General features: G+C 41.2%; 1 protein-coding gene and 1 non-coding gene across 2 annotated transcripts; one reads left to right on the top strand and one right to left on the bottom strand.

Annotated features, from left to right (window-relative positions):
* Positions 1-1863: 1863 nt before the first annotated feature.
* On the bottom strand, positions 1864-1982 carry LOC142402347 (5S ribosomal RNA). The gene has a single exon (XR_012773349.1). It is a non-coding gene; the product is annotated as a 5S ribosomal RNA (ribosomal RNA).
* A 3876-nt stretch (positions 1983-5858) lies between these two features.
* Positions 5859-8583, top strand: plac8l1 (PLAC8 like 1). Its single transcript, XM_075486733.1, has 4 exons — positions 5859-5977; positions 6377-6609; positions 7495-7631; positions 8021-8583. Exons 1-4 carry the CDS (start codon positions 5952-5954, stop codon positions 8150-8152), a joined length of 528 nt encoding a protein of 175 aa, XP_075342848.1. The 5' UTR covers positions 5859-5951; the 3' UTR covers positions 8153-8583.
* The last annotated feature ends 8507 nt before the right edge of the window (positions 8584-17090 follow it).

The following is a 17090-nucleotide window of genomic DNA, read 5'->3' as shown; positions in this document are numbered from 1 at the left end:
CAAAGGGTGTGTACTGAATATTTAGGTCTACTACTCCAACGAACACTTTAACCGGCAGGTATTGGTCTTTTACAAGGAGTAGGAAAACTATAGTAATTAATAAAATATTCAAATAAATGAAGATATGACCTGCTGATGATCCTGACGGTTCTCTTCCACCTCCAGCTCGTCTACAACTTCTGCAGGCATTCAGAGCATAATAGGCTATGTCCGCTGTCCATTCATGGAACGCGTGCTTGCAGCTGAAAGCTATTTCACACCCGGCAACAAGAAATTCTGTTTTCTGATTGGCTGAGAATTTCTATTTTGTGATTTTCCGATGGGTTGCTAAATCAAGACAGCTGAACCAGAGCTATAGTTCTGAGCTGTACGAGCGCACAGTAACCTGCCATTGACTCGTTTATAGTATCGGCCATTAGAATTTCTGTGTGACGAAGTTGATCATTTCTCAGCGTGAGAAATGGCATGTGTGGCGTGTGAGCGCGTTAACTTGTTGAAATGTGTGTGTCTCACGCTCAATGCGTGAGACTTGAGAGCCCTGGATTAGACAGATCTGGGGGAGGGGGGAGATGTTTTATGTAAAAGAACACCTTAAGTGTAATCAAATATAATGGGCCTGTGTGAACGATATGGAATGCATAGGGCTAAATGTCATTCTGTCAGAACAAATGTCAGTGACACTGGTAGGGATTTATAGGCCACCATCAGCGTCTAATGTTTTTTATGAGAAGCTACAGGATGTGCTTAAATAATGTAGCAAGAAGTCAGACATCAGTTTAATTTGGGATTTTAACATAAACTGGCTTGATAGAACAACTTGCAAACACCTGAAAGCTTTAACTAGTAAGTTTGATTTATCCCAGTTAATTAAAGGCCCTACAAGAATAACTAATACATCACAGACATGCATAGATCTGATTTTTAGTAATAAGAGTGATAGAATTCAGAAAACATATAATATGCTTACAGGTCTATCTGACCACAACCTTATTCTTTTCTCTAGAAAACTATCAAAACATAGACACACTTCTCCATCTAGACAAATACCAGAGAAACTGAGAATACCAAAGGGTGAGACTGAAAATTTTAAACTTGCTCTAAACAACATAAACTGGAATACCCATCTTATAAAAGAGGATGTAAATGAAAACTGCAGGGTACTTATGGATGTTATTCAAGAAACTATGGGACAGTTTATGAAGAAAATTAAAACTAAACCAACCAAAAATAATGACTTACCCTGGTTCAATGACACCATATGGTCATTAATGAAACCACGAGATCATGCTCTCAAGACCTCTTTAAAAACTAACACTGGGATAGACAGACAGATATTTACCTCTTTGCGTAATAAAGTCACTAAAGCATTTTGGACTGCAAAAGCAAACTTTTTTATTAGTATAATAAATAGTCCCAAGAGCCAGCTTCAGTAGCCGAGGATCAGACCGCCAAGGTCCCCGCCTTCGGCTGCCGCCCAGCTCACACTGCACCCGACCCCCATGGCCCCTCCCACGGGTGGTGAGCCCGTGGGAAGGGGGACCCGTGCCGTTTCTTCGGGCTGTGCCCGACCGAGCCCCACGGGCACAGACCCGGCCACCAGGCGCTCGCCAGCGGGCCCCACCCCTGGGCCTGGCTCCAGGGGGGGGCCCCGGTAACCCACGCCTGGGCAAAGGAACACGGTGTCCAATAGTTTCATCCATCATAGAGGTCTTGTGAGCTGTTCTTTGTCTGGTCCCTCATCTAGGATCTGTTTGCCATGGGTGACCCTACCAGGGGCTTAAAGCCCCAGACAACATAGCTCCCAGACTCATTGGGGCACGCAAACCCCCCCACCACGATAAGGTGACAGCTCACGGGGAGGAAGGCTTACAGCACCTGGTATTCCCAGGCGGTCTCCCATCCAGGTACTAACCAGGCCCGACTCTGCTTGGCTTCTGAGATCGGACGAGATCAGGCGTGCTCAGGGCGGTGTGGCTGTAAGCGGAAAAGGGTGGAATGCCCTCTCCGGGTCGGGAATGAGATCCTTCCCCAAGTGGAGGAGTTCAAGTATCTCAGGGTCTTGTTCACGAGTGAGGGACGAATGGAGCAGGAGATTGACAGACGGATCGGTGCGGCGTCTGCAGTGATGCGGGCTCTGCACCGGCCCGTCGTGGTGAAGAAGGAGCTGAGCCAGAAGGCGAAGCTCTCGATTTACCGGTCAATCTATGTTCCTACCCTCACCTATGGTCACGAGCTGTGGGTAGTGACCGAAAGAACGAGATCGCGAATACAAGCGGCCGAAATGAGTTTCCTCCGCAGGGTGTCTGGGCTCTCCCTTAGAGATAGGGTGAGAAGCTCGGTCATCCGGGAGAGGCTCGGAGTAGAACCGCTGCTCCTCCGCATCGAGAGGAGTCAGATGAGGTGGCTCGGGCATCTAGTGAGAATGCCTCCTGGACGCCTCCCCGGTGAGGTGTTCCGGGCCCGTCCCACTGGGAGGAGGCCCCGGGGAAGACCCAGGACACGTTGGAGAGACTATGTCTCTCGGCTGGCCTGGGAACGCCTCGGGGTCCCCCCAGAAGAGCTGGAGGAAGTGGCCGGGGACAGGGACGTCTGGGTCTCTTTGCTCAAGCTGCTCCCCCCGCGACCCGATCCCCGGACCAGCGGAAGATGATGGATGGATGGATGGATAATAAATAGTGCTAGAGGGAACACAAAAGAAATCTGGACAAACATTAAGAAGCTGACATCAAATAGTACCATATGTAGGGAAATTAAAGAGTTGAAGCTGCCTGACAGGGCAATCAATGAGCGTAAGGACATTGCGACAGCTCTTAATGTTTATTTTGTTGACTCTGTGAAAAATATGGAGCAAAACTAACTCCAATGCCCCTTAACACTGATGCCCCAATATTTGATATCCATGCTGTAACTCAATCACAAGTTGATAAGGTTATCTACGGCCTTAAAAGTACCAGAGCCAAAGATACCTTTGACATGGATTCATTATTTCTTAAAACTCACAAAGAGTCTTTCATAGCTCCGCTAACAAACATTATCAATGATTCCATAAACGTAGGTTTTTTTCCAGACTCCTGGAAGGATTCTATTATTACACCAATCCTTAAGTCTGGAGACCCTACACTGACTGGAAACTATAGACCGATCAGTATACTCCCCTCAATATCCAAGATGGCGGAGAAACTGGTTGCAGAACAAATCATATATAATTTAAACACAAGTCCATATATGTTAAACGACCTCCAATTTGGCTTTAGAAAACACCACTCTACAGAGACAGCTGTCTGCTACTTCTTGGAAACCATAAAATCCAGGTTTGATACAGGTGGGGTTGTTGGAGCTGTGTTCCTTGACCTGAGTAAAGCGTTTGACACAGTCAACCACAAGTTACTAATAACCAAGTTGACTCATTTTAATTTCTCTGAGAAATCCCTAAAATGGATGGAATCATATCTTTCATTCAAGACTTCAATGTGTCAGAGTTCAAAACACGAAATCTATGCCTCGTGAGAATAACCTAGGAGTACCCCAAGGTTCAATACTAGGACCTCTTTTATTTAGTCTATTTATAAATGACTTGGCAAGTTACTGCCCGTCAACAGTGACCTGCCAACTGTATGCGGATGATGCTGTGCTTTATGTACACACTAAAGACAAGGCGCAAGCTGCAAAACAACTTACAGCTGTTATGAGTAATGTGTGCAATTGGTTAGAGAGCTCTCACCTGTACTTAAATGTGTCCAAGACTGTTTCAATGTATTTCTCCAAAAGGCTAAATATATCTGACACAGACCCTAATATTTTTGTGAGAGAGAAAAAGCTTGAAGTAGTTCAAGAGTTTAAATACCTAGGTGTGACTTTGGACTCACAACTGAGTTTTAAGCAACACACAAAAAAAACTGTCAACAAAATGAAATTTAACTTTTCCAACTTTAGATATATAAGAAACAATCTTACTTTTGAAGCAGCTAGGCTATACTTTGATGCAATGATCATGTCTCACATGACCTATTGTGTAACTAGTTGGGCCTCAGCTTGTAAGATAAGTCTAAAGTCCCTTGAGTCAACATATAAACAAGCTATAAAAGTTTTAGATAGAAAACCTAAAATGTATCATCACTGTCAGATTAAAAAAAAACTTGATTTGCTGGATGTGGAAAACACTGTGAAATACATTGACTCTATTTTAGCTTTTAAAATCCTTCATGGTCTAGCTCCACCACCTTTACAGGAATATATTAAAAGGAACATAAACAGCACAACTAGAGCAGGCTCCAGAGGTAATTGCACTGTTCCCTTTAGGAGAAGTGCTTTTGGCCAAGCAATTTTTTCCTACAGAGCAACCAATACCTGGAACTCTATACCAAGTGCAATACGTGACCTATCTACTCTCACCTCTTTTTCCAAACATCTTAAAAAATGGCTTCTGGAAAATCAAACCTGTTGTCACTAGCTGGGATAATTTTTTAATTTGTCCACTGCTGCTGATCTGTTGTCTGTTATTATCTATTATGTCTATTATAATGTTTTTACTTTGTTTTGTTTTGTTGTATTTACTATGTACTATTATGTCTATTATAATGTTTTACTCTGTTTTGTTTTATTATTATTATTTAAAATAATAATAATAATAATAATAATAATAATGTTTAGGGACCATCTACCTGTCAGGGACTAAGGATGGAAATTAGCCTTTGGCTATAATCCTGTATATTTACATTTTTTTTTTTTTTAAATGTTCATCAATATACTTTGTCCCTTTGAAATAAAAATAAACATAAACATAAAATGAGCACCGCTTTTTTTTTTAGATGTGCTTAACAAAGTGAAACGGAGTCAGCTGCTTCTGTACATTATTCATAGTTTTGAGGTCAGTGTACGTGTTTGAACTGTGCCTCCAAACCTCAGATAGTTTCACAACGTGTCCCTCCACCACGTATAAAGCTCCCCTGCCTTTGTTTTTTTCTGTAATCCACTCAGCCACACATAGCGCATCTATCTAAAGGTCAATGTCAGAACACAGGAAACGAGTCCCCTCTAAACAGAAACCACAGATGTTTCACTGCTTCTTTCCCAGCTCTTCACACACGGGGGTCTGTTTCTACATTACAGGGAAGTCTAGCACATAATCGTTTTAAATTTCAAATACATTTGTTTAACACAAACAACATATGGGCTGCACGGTGGGGTGCTGGTTTGCCTTGAAGCCTTAAAGCAAGAAGGTTCCCAGTTCAAATCTTGGCTGGGGCCTTTCTTTGGGGAATTTTGTAATATTTCCTTAGGCATGAGTTGCCATGTACCCTGGCCTCCCTCCAGAGTCCAAAAATATGCATGTTCCATTGGTTGGGGATTGATAGGGGATTGCAAATTGGCTCTCGAAGTGAGTGTATAGTTGTTTGTCTCTGTGTTAGCGCTGTAATGGATGGGTGACCTGTACAAGAGGGACCCCAAACCCTGAATAAGAAGAGGATATGAAAAATGAATGAAGGAAACCATGTGTCAATTTGAAAGTCAAGGGTTGGACAAGCCGGTTGACTTGACTTCCATGTTGGAGCTTCTGCTTTACATTAACATTATTACAAATGAAAACTTTTTCTTTTTGCTTCATTTCATTTCTTATACATCATCAGATGTCTTCGGACCCGCTTGAATATACATTTGCATGATTTTATGGCAGATCTCAATTGTCAGGCACCCTGGTGTGTGTCTGCTCCTTCTGTATTTGCTGCGTTAGCTGTGTGCTCAGCAAAGTCTCAGGCAGAAGACAACCACAAGACTTATCTCAGTCACGCAGCTTCTGGCTGAGCCATCTGACTGCTGGTTTATCTGCTGTGACACACACCCTCGCACTGGGAAGGTGTCACTCCTCCTCCTCCTCATTCCTGCTGACTCCTCGCTCACTCTCCTCTCGCCTCCTTGTCTCACCCGTGTCTGGATGCCAGTAGACCCTTGTCATGGAGGAGACAACAGTCACACACCAGTAAGTGTTTTTTTTTTCTTTTTGTTCTTACCTTTTCATTGTTGTCAGCACAGAACACAACACAAGTACAGCCAACATGTATTTTATCTTACCCAGCTTTTTCATCTCACCGTGTTAATCCTTGTAGGTCTCTATGATGTATGATAATAGGAAAAAATAACAGGAGCACTTAATCTGCTTGCTCTTCTTGGGATAAAATGTCAAAGTTGTGATTTTGTCTTCACTGTAGTTTTCTGTGAAAAATGTGAAAGAAGAATTCATTTAAACCTCTATTAATGGGAAAGTAGGACAGATAATTAATTCACGGTTGATTTAAGGTTGCCTCCACTGTTGTCGAGTTAAGTTTCAAGTTAATTTACCACTCGTCTAAAGATAGCTTTGTTGAAACTGTTATCTCAGACCAGAACCGTCGGCCATAAAGGCTTCAGAGTCGGCGTGTGAAGGCGAGGAAGAGGGGGGCTCCACCACAGGATGTGAAGATAACTGGAGGTCAAATGAAGTCCCTGCGACGACGGACCCGGTGCTCACACAGCCCGGCCTCGGCGTCACCACGACGACCATAACCACCATCACACAGACCGGAGGAGACTGGAGCACCGGCCTGTTTGATGTCTGTGGAGACAAGACGACATGTAATATGAACGCTCCGACACACACGAGTCCTAATTCAGTGCAGATGTTTTACACGTAAAAGCTGCACACACTGTGCGACTTCTACACCAGATGCATTTCAAACTATCATACGGAAAACATTTACTAAGTGAGGGGAGGATTGTGACCACAAAAAATTCACCGCAACATGGCATCAATCGGTGAATTAAACAGTGTGAAAATGTGTGTTTGTGCATTTCTGAACCCGCTGCAAAATGGTTCATCGTGACCGGCCGGGCTCCAGAGAGACATCAGAGACAGATGGAGTCTCAGAACCTGTTCACCACACCACGATAACTTTTCTTAAATCTGTACTTTGGATTCAGTGAAAATGTCTTATTGAAACTTCTACCTTCTTGCATCCATTCTGAACAATTTATCAAATAATTCAACAGTCGAGTTTCAATTTCACTTGAGTTCGATGGCTGATGTGCCTACTTCAAAACACTGTGATGAACTTTGGTTTCAGAAAAATCTTTTTAGTCACTTTATTCCATGTGAACTGTGAGGCTTCCCTTTGATTTCACAAACTGGCTAAATAACAACTATGTCTGAGACTTTGACAGTTGTCTGGAGATGAAGAAGAACTAAAACAAGTAAAGTTTCACCAAGGAGCCAAATATTAAAAGTCAGTTTGGAAGAAATCTGCGAGGGAATTAATTCGTGTAATAATTTGGAACATAGAGATGTTTTTAATGTGATGTTTCTCTGAAAGGAATTCAGTGTAAAAGCCAATAAATCATCACTGATCCATTCTGGTTCCTTTTTTAATCTGACGAACATTTTAATTAGATTTTTGCCCGTTTCAAGTAAACAATCATTGTTACTCACATACGTGCTGTGCTCCTTTGCGCCTGTGCTTGAAGGTATTCTTGGGGGTCTGGTGCCATGCTGTTTAGACCTGAGTTTAGCTCACCAATATGGAGAGTGTCTGTGCATGCCTCTTCTACCAGGATCCACTTTTGCCATCCGGGTCGGGATCAGGGAGCGCTACAAGATACGGGTGAGTGTGTATATTTGCATGCAAATCGATTTTTCTGAGCAAAAAATTGGCAATTTGTGCTTCTTGTCCTTGAACACACCAAAAATGGGACTTTTTTTATCCATTAGGATACAGTTTTGAAATCGTAAATCCAAGCAATCAGAGTGCAGCAGAGGGATTTATCGGAAGGTTTTCAGACAGAAAAGTAGACTTCACAATCACTTTCAAAGCATTGTCTTTTTGTTTCCAAAAAATTGTAATAGATTCACTTGAAGATGCACATGTTTTTCTGTTTTCATGTAGATAATGTTCTTGTTGTACTCCTGCTGCCTTGCTGTGCGTGCATGCGTGCTTTGTCTCTGTGTTTGCATGTATGTGTGCACCTTGCTGTCCTGCATGCTCATCCACAGGGAAGTGTATGTGAGGACTGGACGACAGTGTATTGCTGTTACCCTCTGGCTGTGTGTCAGATGATAAGAGAGATGAAGCGGCGGATGAAGACTCAGACGTATCATGTGTCTACTGCACTCGATTGCTCTTGAAGAGCCTGTGGACAGTAACCAGGGCCTTTTCTTTTACATTGCAACAGAGATTGGTGGGGACCAACAGACCAGCAAGAGAAATCAATACTGTTAGGTTTCAATTGGCTCTTAAATGCCCCTGAGAATCCTTGTTTTACATTCAGAAATGACCTGAAAGGATGAACTTTCATTCATAGCTTGAACAACAAGAAAAATCCCAACTGTAAGAACTGAACCAGCACATAGGTCTGAAAACTCCCTTGGATATTGTTAGGTTCTCATGTCAAACAACCTATAAATTGCTGTTGGATGAGGGAATATTGTAATGAACCTCCATTATATTCTGTTTTCTTGCTGAGACATTAACTTATCAGGTTTTACACATCAGGACATGATGAAATACAAAAAGTATTTTGGTCCTTATCAGGTCTTAAAATTTGGTTTATACAACATTTACACTGTGTCATTATTTTTTCAACCAAAACCAAGCCAAAATGCAAAAGTGGAGTGTAAAAAACAAATCACTCCATCTGATTCAATAGCTTGTACAACTACCCTTAGCTGCAGTAGGTTGAAGTCACCATTTTCAGGATGAGCTTGATAGTCTCCCACATCACTGAGGAGGAATTGTTTTCTGGTTTTCAGCAGTAATGCTGCTGTGCATTACAAGCAAACATCTCCAGTTTGATCTCATCTTTCCAAAGGACTTTGTTCCAGAACTCTGGTGGTTTATTCAGTTATTAGCTGTGTTGCCATGTTCTTTTTAGAGAGAGAGGCTTTTTTTCCCTGACAACCCTTCCAAACAAGCCATGCTTGTTCAGTGTTTTTCTAATTGCACTGTAATTATCTTTAACATTCAACATGCTTACTGAGGTCTACAGAGCCTGAGATATAGATCTTGTGTCTTTTGTCATTTTCTGAAGATTGCATGGCCTGACCGTGGGGTGAATTACTGGGATAATCTGTCTCTCTGTAGAATAATGGATTCCAAATAGTTTGGAGATGGCCTGATTACCCCTCCCAGATTGATGGGCAGCAACAGCTGTGTCTCTAAGGTTATTTCTGATGTCTTTCCTCCTTTGCATTGTGTTATCACACATCTCAATGCTCCAGACGAGCAAACTGCCAAAGCGTCTAATTTTATCGAGGTTCTCGCACTTAGATGGACGACTTTATTAGTTCTCGCACTTGCGGATGATCATTCAATCAAGTGCATTTGATTAGCAGCACCAGGCTGCTATTTATTCTCTTCAATATTATGGAAGCCATGATGATATTTTTAGTTTTTCACACAGTACCTCTGCATTCTGTCTTTGTTTTTGTTAAATAAATAATGGCACAGTGTAATATGTCATGTAATGTTTTTGATCTGAGGTGGTATTTACCTAATTTCAAAGCCTAATCAGGACTTATTATTTTTCGGATTATTATTTTTTTCTAATTATGTGCTAGCTCGTAAAACTATAGAACTGAAAGAGAGTGAACCCTCCTATTCACAGGACTTTAAAAACCTGCTTGAGTTTGTTTCTTATAAAGAATATTAAATATATTTAGCATGCAGTTCATTTTTCCTTAATCCAGACAAAGAGATGCACCATTTACTGAGACTGTCATGTACGCAGTCATTCTTCAGCAAAGCTAATTAACAAAATATTGCATTACCAAACCATCAGATTATGGTCTGCTTTTTCTAACTTATTTGTATAATTTGTACATAAATGTCAGCCTCAGTCATCTTCTGTGACAACTCCAGTTTGATCGGGGTACATGGTGCTTCTTAAAACAATGACGATTCAAAAAAGGTCCGAGGCAATATTCATTTTCAAATAAAATGCTGCCAGTGCTCAGCGGTTTGCATGAAGCCCATCTTCCACTTGATTGTCACATTGAAAAGTTGAAGGAGTCAATGTAGAGAAATGCGCAGAAAAGCTCCATGCCACTTGGGCCTGACTGAATATGTTATTTGGGTTCCTCAGAAAGCGTAATTGCAGAATCCCTTTCCTGATTAGCCATCATACAGGCCACAGTGAAGCTTCCATTTCAACTGGACTTTGGGGATAATGAAGCCTATTTCCATCTTTCAGTTATTCTTTTTAACCACGAATTTCAACCTGAGGCATTCAATCATATTATTAATCCAATCTTGTTGTGCTTCCCTGAACCTGAAATGCCAACCAGACTGACCGGATATGAAAATATTATTGCTTCACAAAAGCAGATGGATCTTGAAAGGGCAAATATGTAATTATTTAATTCTTACAGATTTGGTCCCCAACCTGGAAGCTGCCTCAAATCAAATAAGGAAATAAACTGGTTTGGAGTCTAAATCTGAGAAAGATGTGAATAACAAAATCTGACGGCATCACACAGAGTGCACTTCCCTGTTCACTGAGCTGATCTGGTGAATGTAAAGGTTTTAAAATCACTGCAATTGTCATATGTATAATTGACCTATCTGATTGATTTGATGATGGATTTTAGTATATCAAAGAATCACAGAACAAATGAATACAGCTCACTGACTGAAGGTACATTGCACTTTATTGTAAAAGGAGAAGGTGGTGACATGGCGAGGGGAATAGATCAGGTTGGTGTCTGCTGGTTTTGCTGAGCAGGGCCAGTGTAAGGAGCAGAGTTGAGCTTAGCTCCAAAGTGGGAGTGGAGATCAGGGAGCACAGTTTCACCAGGCGGGACTGCAGTAAAGGGATGGATGACAAAGAGAGCAGAGGGCAGTAAGCAACAAATACTAACTGCAGAATGTATAAATTGTGCATCGAAGCACCATAATGGATGGCAGGGAGGGCACAATGAAGGTGTCAGGGCTCACTATGGTCGAACTCTGATAATATACCTGGTTGTAACATCCATGTTCCATCGTTTTCTTCTTTTTTTTGCATAAGAAGGTTCCTCACTAAGTGAAATGATCCAAAAGTATTGTAGATCGCAGCCACGATAAGAGCAGGTCAAATTATCTAAGCGCTAAGGGAGGGAGCTTCCATGCTTCTATCGTCACTTCATCTAAATTCAAACAATAAGCAGCAGAAATTTACAAAGACACCCTCGTTTTTTTTTAATACTGTAAAAGCTTGGACTCATGCAGATAATGATGAGGACAGGATGAGGTTTCTGAGCATCAGGTCACCAGAACATTGTTTCATTTTGTGGCTTGTTCTTTCCTTTTTTGAATTACAAGCATTGATGATAAAGAAATACTCCATGTTATATCTTGACATACAATTATGATATATGACACAGCCTCGTTGAAAGAAAGCAATAAATTCACAATAGGCAAAGCATCTAAAGGACATTTTGTGGAATATCTTTTGAACAGCTTTAGTCTCACTACTGCAGACCTACATTTACCACTTACATTTCTCCTACCACCTCTCCTTCAACCTCTTGTTTTCCAGCAATGCTGAAGAAAAAGTGTTTTGGAGCAGAGGGGACGCAGAGATGGATGCCATCTGACAGCTAATGAAACCAGATGAGTCCAATCACACATCATGTACAGTGTGTAAAGTGTTCCACATTTGTAAATGTGGACAAATGACTTCGGAGTGTGGCCCTTGTATCACATGTGGTGTGCATGCTCATTCTATCTAAGTGCCCTCACTGTTAAATCAAAGTGCTAAAAAAAAAAAAAAAAAAAAACAGTAGCTGCCTCATACTGTGGGGCAACTACAGTAAAGGGAAATATATACCGAATCTCAGCTGCTGTCTTTTGAGTTTTGTACTTCTGTATTATAACTTCCATAACAGTTGTGACAGTATTGTCACCAAAGTAATAATGTCATCCACAAAGTGTCTGCAAAGGCTCGTTTGCTTCTCAGGCAGGCAGCCCCGGATGAGGAGATATATGTGGGCAGCTTCTGCTCTGAGCCATCTGGGGGTTGTTAGCAAGCAGGATCTGCCTCAAGCAGGATTACATTCAACTGCTGTGGAAGCATCTTTTCCTCGCAGAGCAATGGCCATGATGCTAATCTAAGTGATTAAGCATAAGTAGCTCTCAAACTAGTCGGTAAATAGGAAGCAAATCAAAAGCTCTCCGAGTGTCCTATCAGATCATTCGATCTTTGAACAGATAGTGGTTTGTGGTTTGATACAGAAAAACAAGCAAAAAAAAAAGTTCAGCATTGATCCAGTGTTTTTCCTCATGGGGATCTTCCACACCGGGGACTATGCCTACTTGGTCTGTGGGGTTGTTGCCGTGGAGATCACCCTGGTCGGGGTGGCTGGGGGATCCTGCCCTTCAGCCCTGATCCGGTCGGTTCCCCGTGGTGACGGCCTCTGTGGTCATTGGTGGGCTGGCTCCCGGTGTGGACAGATCCCCAAGATATCGTTTCCTCACCTCAGCATCAAGCCATATGTTGATGTTTATTGTTGTTCTATATGTTATAGATTCTATAGTTCTATGCAAAAACACATTTCAGAACTTTACCTGAGATGGTATCTACTGATGCCAGGTGGAGTGTTTAAAACTCATCAATCAGTAACACGTTTTTCACAGAAAAACCATTCATATTAGTTCGGACAGGCTAAATAACAGACTCTTCACCACACACTATAGTCAACAAGTCTCTACATGAAGAGAGTTTTATGCATGACTGTTATCTTGGACATTTCAGCTCATTGTAACTAATAAACTGGCAACTGAGCATGTGCTCTTAAGTCTTTTATAATTATTAACCAATGTTTTAAGGAAGAAATAAAAAAATACAAACCTTGTTTTATTAGCATCTTTTTTTTAAATTTTTTAATTGAATTTTTAATTTTTATTTACACCAAATCAATTATCCAACACACACTCACTGTGACAGAGCCTGGCCTTACGTCATCTCTGCCAGATACACTCCCATGTGTAAACCATTAGGGGGCAGTGTTGGCCCAGATCTGGGTGACTCTTGTCGAAAACTGAAACTGCTCAGCAGAGTGACATCAGTTTTAAGTGCTGATGTGGGGTCAGAGCTGGGATTTCCACAGCAGCTGTAGAGGTCAGCATCTTGAACAGTAAAGCCCTTCCAAAGTCAGCAGTCACACAGGCATCATAACACATCAGATCGTCTTTCTTGCCGTTTCAGCACACAGGCGACTTTCCCCCACAGAGGCATCAGGTGTAGAGCATGAGTTGCTATCGATCAAAGCCCCTCAGGGAGGTGTGTTGTGTGGGTGTGTGTGGGTGATGCATGCAGATGTACCAAGAAGTGCCCTTCCCCTCACGGTGCTCATCACCACAAAGTGTTACTCGCAAATAGAGGCAGCCAAGACCAACAAATGATTTTCTAAATATACGAGGAGCCAATGCTGGAGCCTTCGAGCTTTTAGGAACTATGTGGATCCAGATCAGTGGATTCGATTTCTCTCATTTTGATCTTCTTTATCTCCTAAATCAGCAGATTTATCTGCCCCTCTTGCATGTGTGATAAATGATTCTTTCCTGCCCTCCCCTGTCAAATCTATAACCTCTCCTTCTGTTACTTCCCCCTCTTCTTCCTCTTCCTCTGTTGCTGCCTCCTTATGGTGCGTTTTAGGCAGAAAATGAGAGAAAGGTGTGTTGAGACCTGCTAAGCTGGAGCAGTCGTTCCCCCTGGTGATGCTTCTTTCCAGGACAACAAGCACCACCTGGGGTTTGCATAGCACACAAACCCCCATACACACACACACACACACACACACACACACAACCTCACCCTCTCTCTTCTCTGTCTCTCTGATACCCTTTTGTTTCATCCATGTCTTTAACTCTGTATACCTCTGCTTTTTAGTGTGCATTTCTCCCACCACTGTGGATGGTTTGGGTGTTTGTTGTTTAAGTCTGGCTGCTGGACACCTTGAAAGTTTGTGTGTTCTGATACTGTTAGTGGAGCGGTGTTGTTTCAGGTTGTGGGTGTCTTTGTACGGGTTGATGGACATTCAAATTAAGCAGTTGTATTTCTTTGTTTTTATTCTGATGGTTGATTATCTAACCTGAAAAGCCTTTTTTTTTTTTTTTTGCTGAACAATGCGTCCTCAAGTTTCTTGCATGAAAAGAAAAGAAGGAGGGTTTTATTTTTTTAATTTTTTTTAAAGAATGAAATAAGCTGTACATTCTTTGAGGTCATTAAACTGTGGTTGTTGCCAGAACTTCCTCCAGCATTAATCAAGATAAACAAATACGGGTCACGTTTTACCATTTTGTCATGGATCATAATGAATTATGTGTGTGAACAATATATATTTCTGCAAGCGTTCAACCTGTCAACAATAAATTCAGTGATGACAGTGAATTAATTATAGAATATCTATATTTTCAAATCAGTACTGGGGACATATGTCGCCTGAGGATGACAAAGATTTTTCCTAAATCACTTTATGTAACCTATAAGTAATCAGAAAAATAAACATTTAACTGTACATGTACATTTAAGTTTTCATTAAAAATTTGATTCATAATGAATTTCGAGGAATGTCCTTTTTTTTGTTGTTGCACGAAATGACATAAACCTGCCATGAAAGGTACAATGACCTCAGTGCTATGACTATAAATGCAAAAATTTCTAACTCTGTTTAATTAATTCATTCATACACTCTCATTAACCAGTCAAACGGTTGTGTCCGCTCCAGAGTAATGAGCTTTTTCAGTGTCTGCACTGGGATTTTGGACCACTGCGCTCTTGCAACGATTTCCCAAGACCTCTCAGGATTTTATAACCATTGTTAACAAGACACAATGGGGCAGAATAGAGCAATACTTTTCCCCACAGAAAAGTGTGCACTTGTATGGAAACTCACACTCAGGAGACCGGGGGAACTGACAACACATGCGTGGTAATGTTACAACAGAATGTTGAAATCAAACATGAGCTTCTTTGACATTTTTGTTTTGTAGCGAATGTTACTTATGGATCCACTTATAGAACCATAACTTTCAGTTGCAAAAGCAAATTTTAGACCAGACTGCTCAATATTCAGAGTGCACCGTCTCATCTTCTCGTTCTTTTAGTTTATGTAAAGCACTTTGAATTGTTTTGTACATGAAATGTGCTATACAAATAAATTTGATTTGATCTTTTATCTGCCAGGGAAGTGCAATGCTTCTTGGTTGGTATGTACCCGAAAGGCCTTTTGGTGATCCTTCTTGTTGATCTTTCTTGGGGAAGGAGCCATGTTTGGGTTCCTACCATACCTTGAGGGATTTTTTTTCTTTCCTTTTCCTTCTCCTGGTGATGAGCTTGGACCCCTTTTTCTTTGATCTTGCTTTTCACTGTAGCTTCTGAGACTTGAAAAGCGTTTCTTTAGTTTGTGGGCAGCCAGAATGTGCCTGTGGAGGCCTTCAATAGGCTCTTAGCTTTTAATCATGACTTGCAACTAAATAGTAACAATTTATTGTTGATTAGCATGTAGATTTATTTATTTATTATTTTAATTGTTTAGAGGCTTATATTTTCTCAAAGATTCGACACAACTTAAAGAGGCATAATGATCTTGGTCGGTGGATTTCTGTTGAATGGTTTGTAGGTTTTATTTTTTCTTACTGTGTATTTTAGACTTCTGTGTTCGAGTTAAAGGATAAGACCGGTTTTTTGACATTGGGCCCTTGATTTCACATTATAACATGTTGTTCTACTCACCCCTGCTTGTTGTTGAACATTTGGAGCTGTTCCGAAGATATTCGCGAGGCGTCTGGCTGCTCTCTTGAGATATTCGGCCATGAAACGGTTTCCTATGGGCAAGCTCATACAGGCACAAACTATGCTGTTTATAATTTATTAATTACTCTACACCAGCACTGATAACGTGGAGGTGCGTCGCTTACTTAAAAAAATCCGGGTTACTAATTTTGAATTTTAGCCGAATGAATAAATAGGCAGCAGGTCTGTGGGCTGCCTGTGGCAGTAGCACGACGATGACGTCAGTAACACCCACTTTACGACAAAAAAATCAAAATTACAATAACCCGGATTTTTTTAAGTAAGCGACGCACCTCCACGTTATCAGTGCTGGTGTAGAGTAATTAATAAATTATAAACAGCATAGTTTGTGCCTGTATGAGCTTGCCCATAGGAAACCGTTTCATGGCCGAATATCTCAAGAGAGCAGCCAGACGCCTCGCGAATATCTTCGGAACAGCTCCAAATGACAAACAACAAGCAGGGGTGAGTAGAACATCATGCTATAATGTGAAATCAAGGGCCCAATGTCAAAAAACCGATCTTATCCTTTAACCTTTTGTCAGTGGTTACATTCTGCATCAAAGGTAACCATCCATCCATCCATTATCTTCTGCTTCTCCGGAGGTCGGGTCGCGGGGGCAACAGCTTAAGCTAAGGTAACCTTACTTCCAATTTTATTTGAGAGAAATTGCCCCCTTGTGTTACCCTTTGGTTTAGCCTCACATCAGGTTTCACACCAGGACCCAGTTTACTGATTGCCTCACCTGCCTTGCTTTAGTGATAAATTCCCCTCAAGATATATTCACCAGATGGTCTGCCATTTCTTCCTTTGTCTTTGTTCTTTGTTGTGGCTCCATGCATATTTTTCCTGTCCCACTTGTCACAGTGTTTTGGACACCCTGCCTCTGCAGTGCTTTAAGTTTTGTATTAAAACAACTGTTCATTCGTTTCCTCCCCTGTCTGCCTCCAGGATTGAGTCTGGATTTGAGTTCTCTCCCCAATTGCTACACACAACTGTTTGTGACACATGAATACTTTTGAACATAACATTGTTTGGGAATATTAAAAAATCCTGAAAAAAACCTCATATCCCTCCCATCTAAATTAATTTCTTACTTTCTTTTGTCACTTGTTCATGTTGTTTTAAGCAACAAGAAATATATTGATGAAATAATATATCATTGACATGATTTATGAATAAGTTTAATAGAAAGAGTCAACCTCAGATTAGTTCTGATGTGATGACATTGTACGCGGGAACGCATGGTGAGAGAACTGTAGACTGAGCTTTAATGATTGTTAAAAAGTCA

Source organism: Odontesthes bonariensis, chromosome 16 (genome assembly GCF_027942865.1).
Source record: "Odontesthes bonariensis isolate fOdoBon6 chromosome 16, fOdoBon6.hap1, whole genome shotgun sequence".
NCBI lineage: Eukaryota > Metazoa > Chordata > Actinopteri > Atheriniformes > Atherinopsidae > Odontesthes > Odontesthes bonariensis.
Note: the sequence above shows the minus strand (reverse complement) of the source record. Positions and strands in the feature narration are given on the sequence as shown.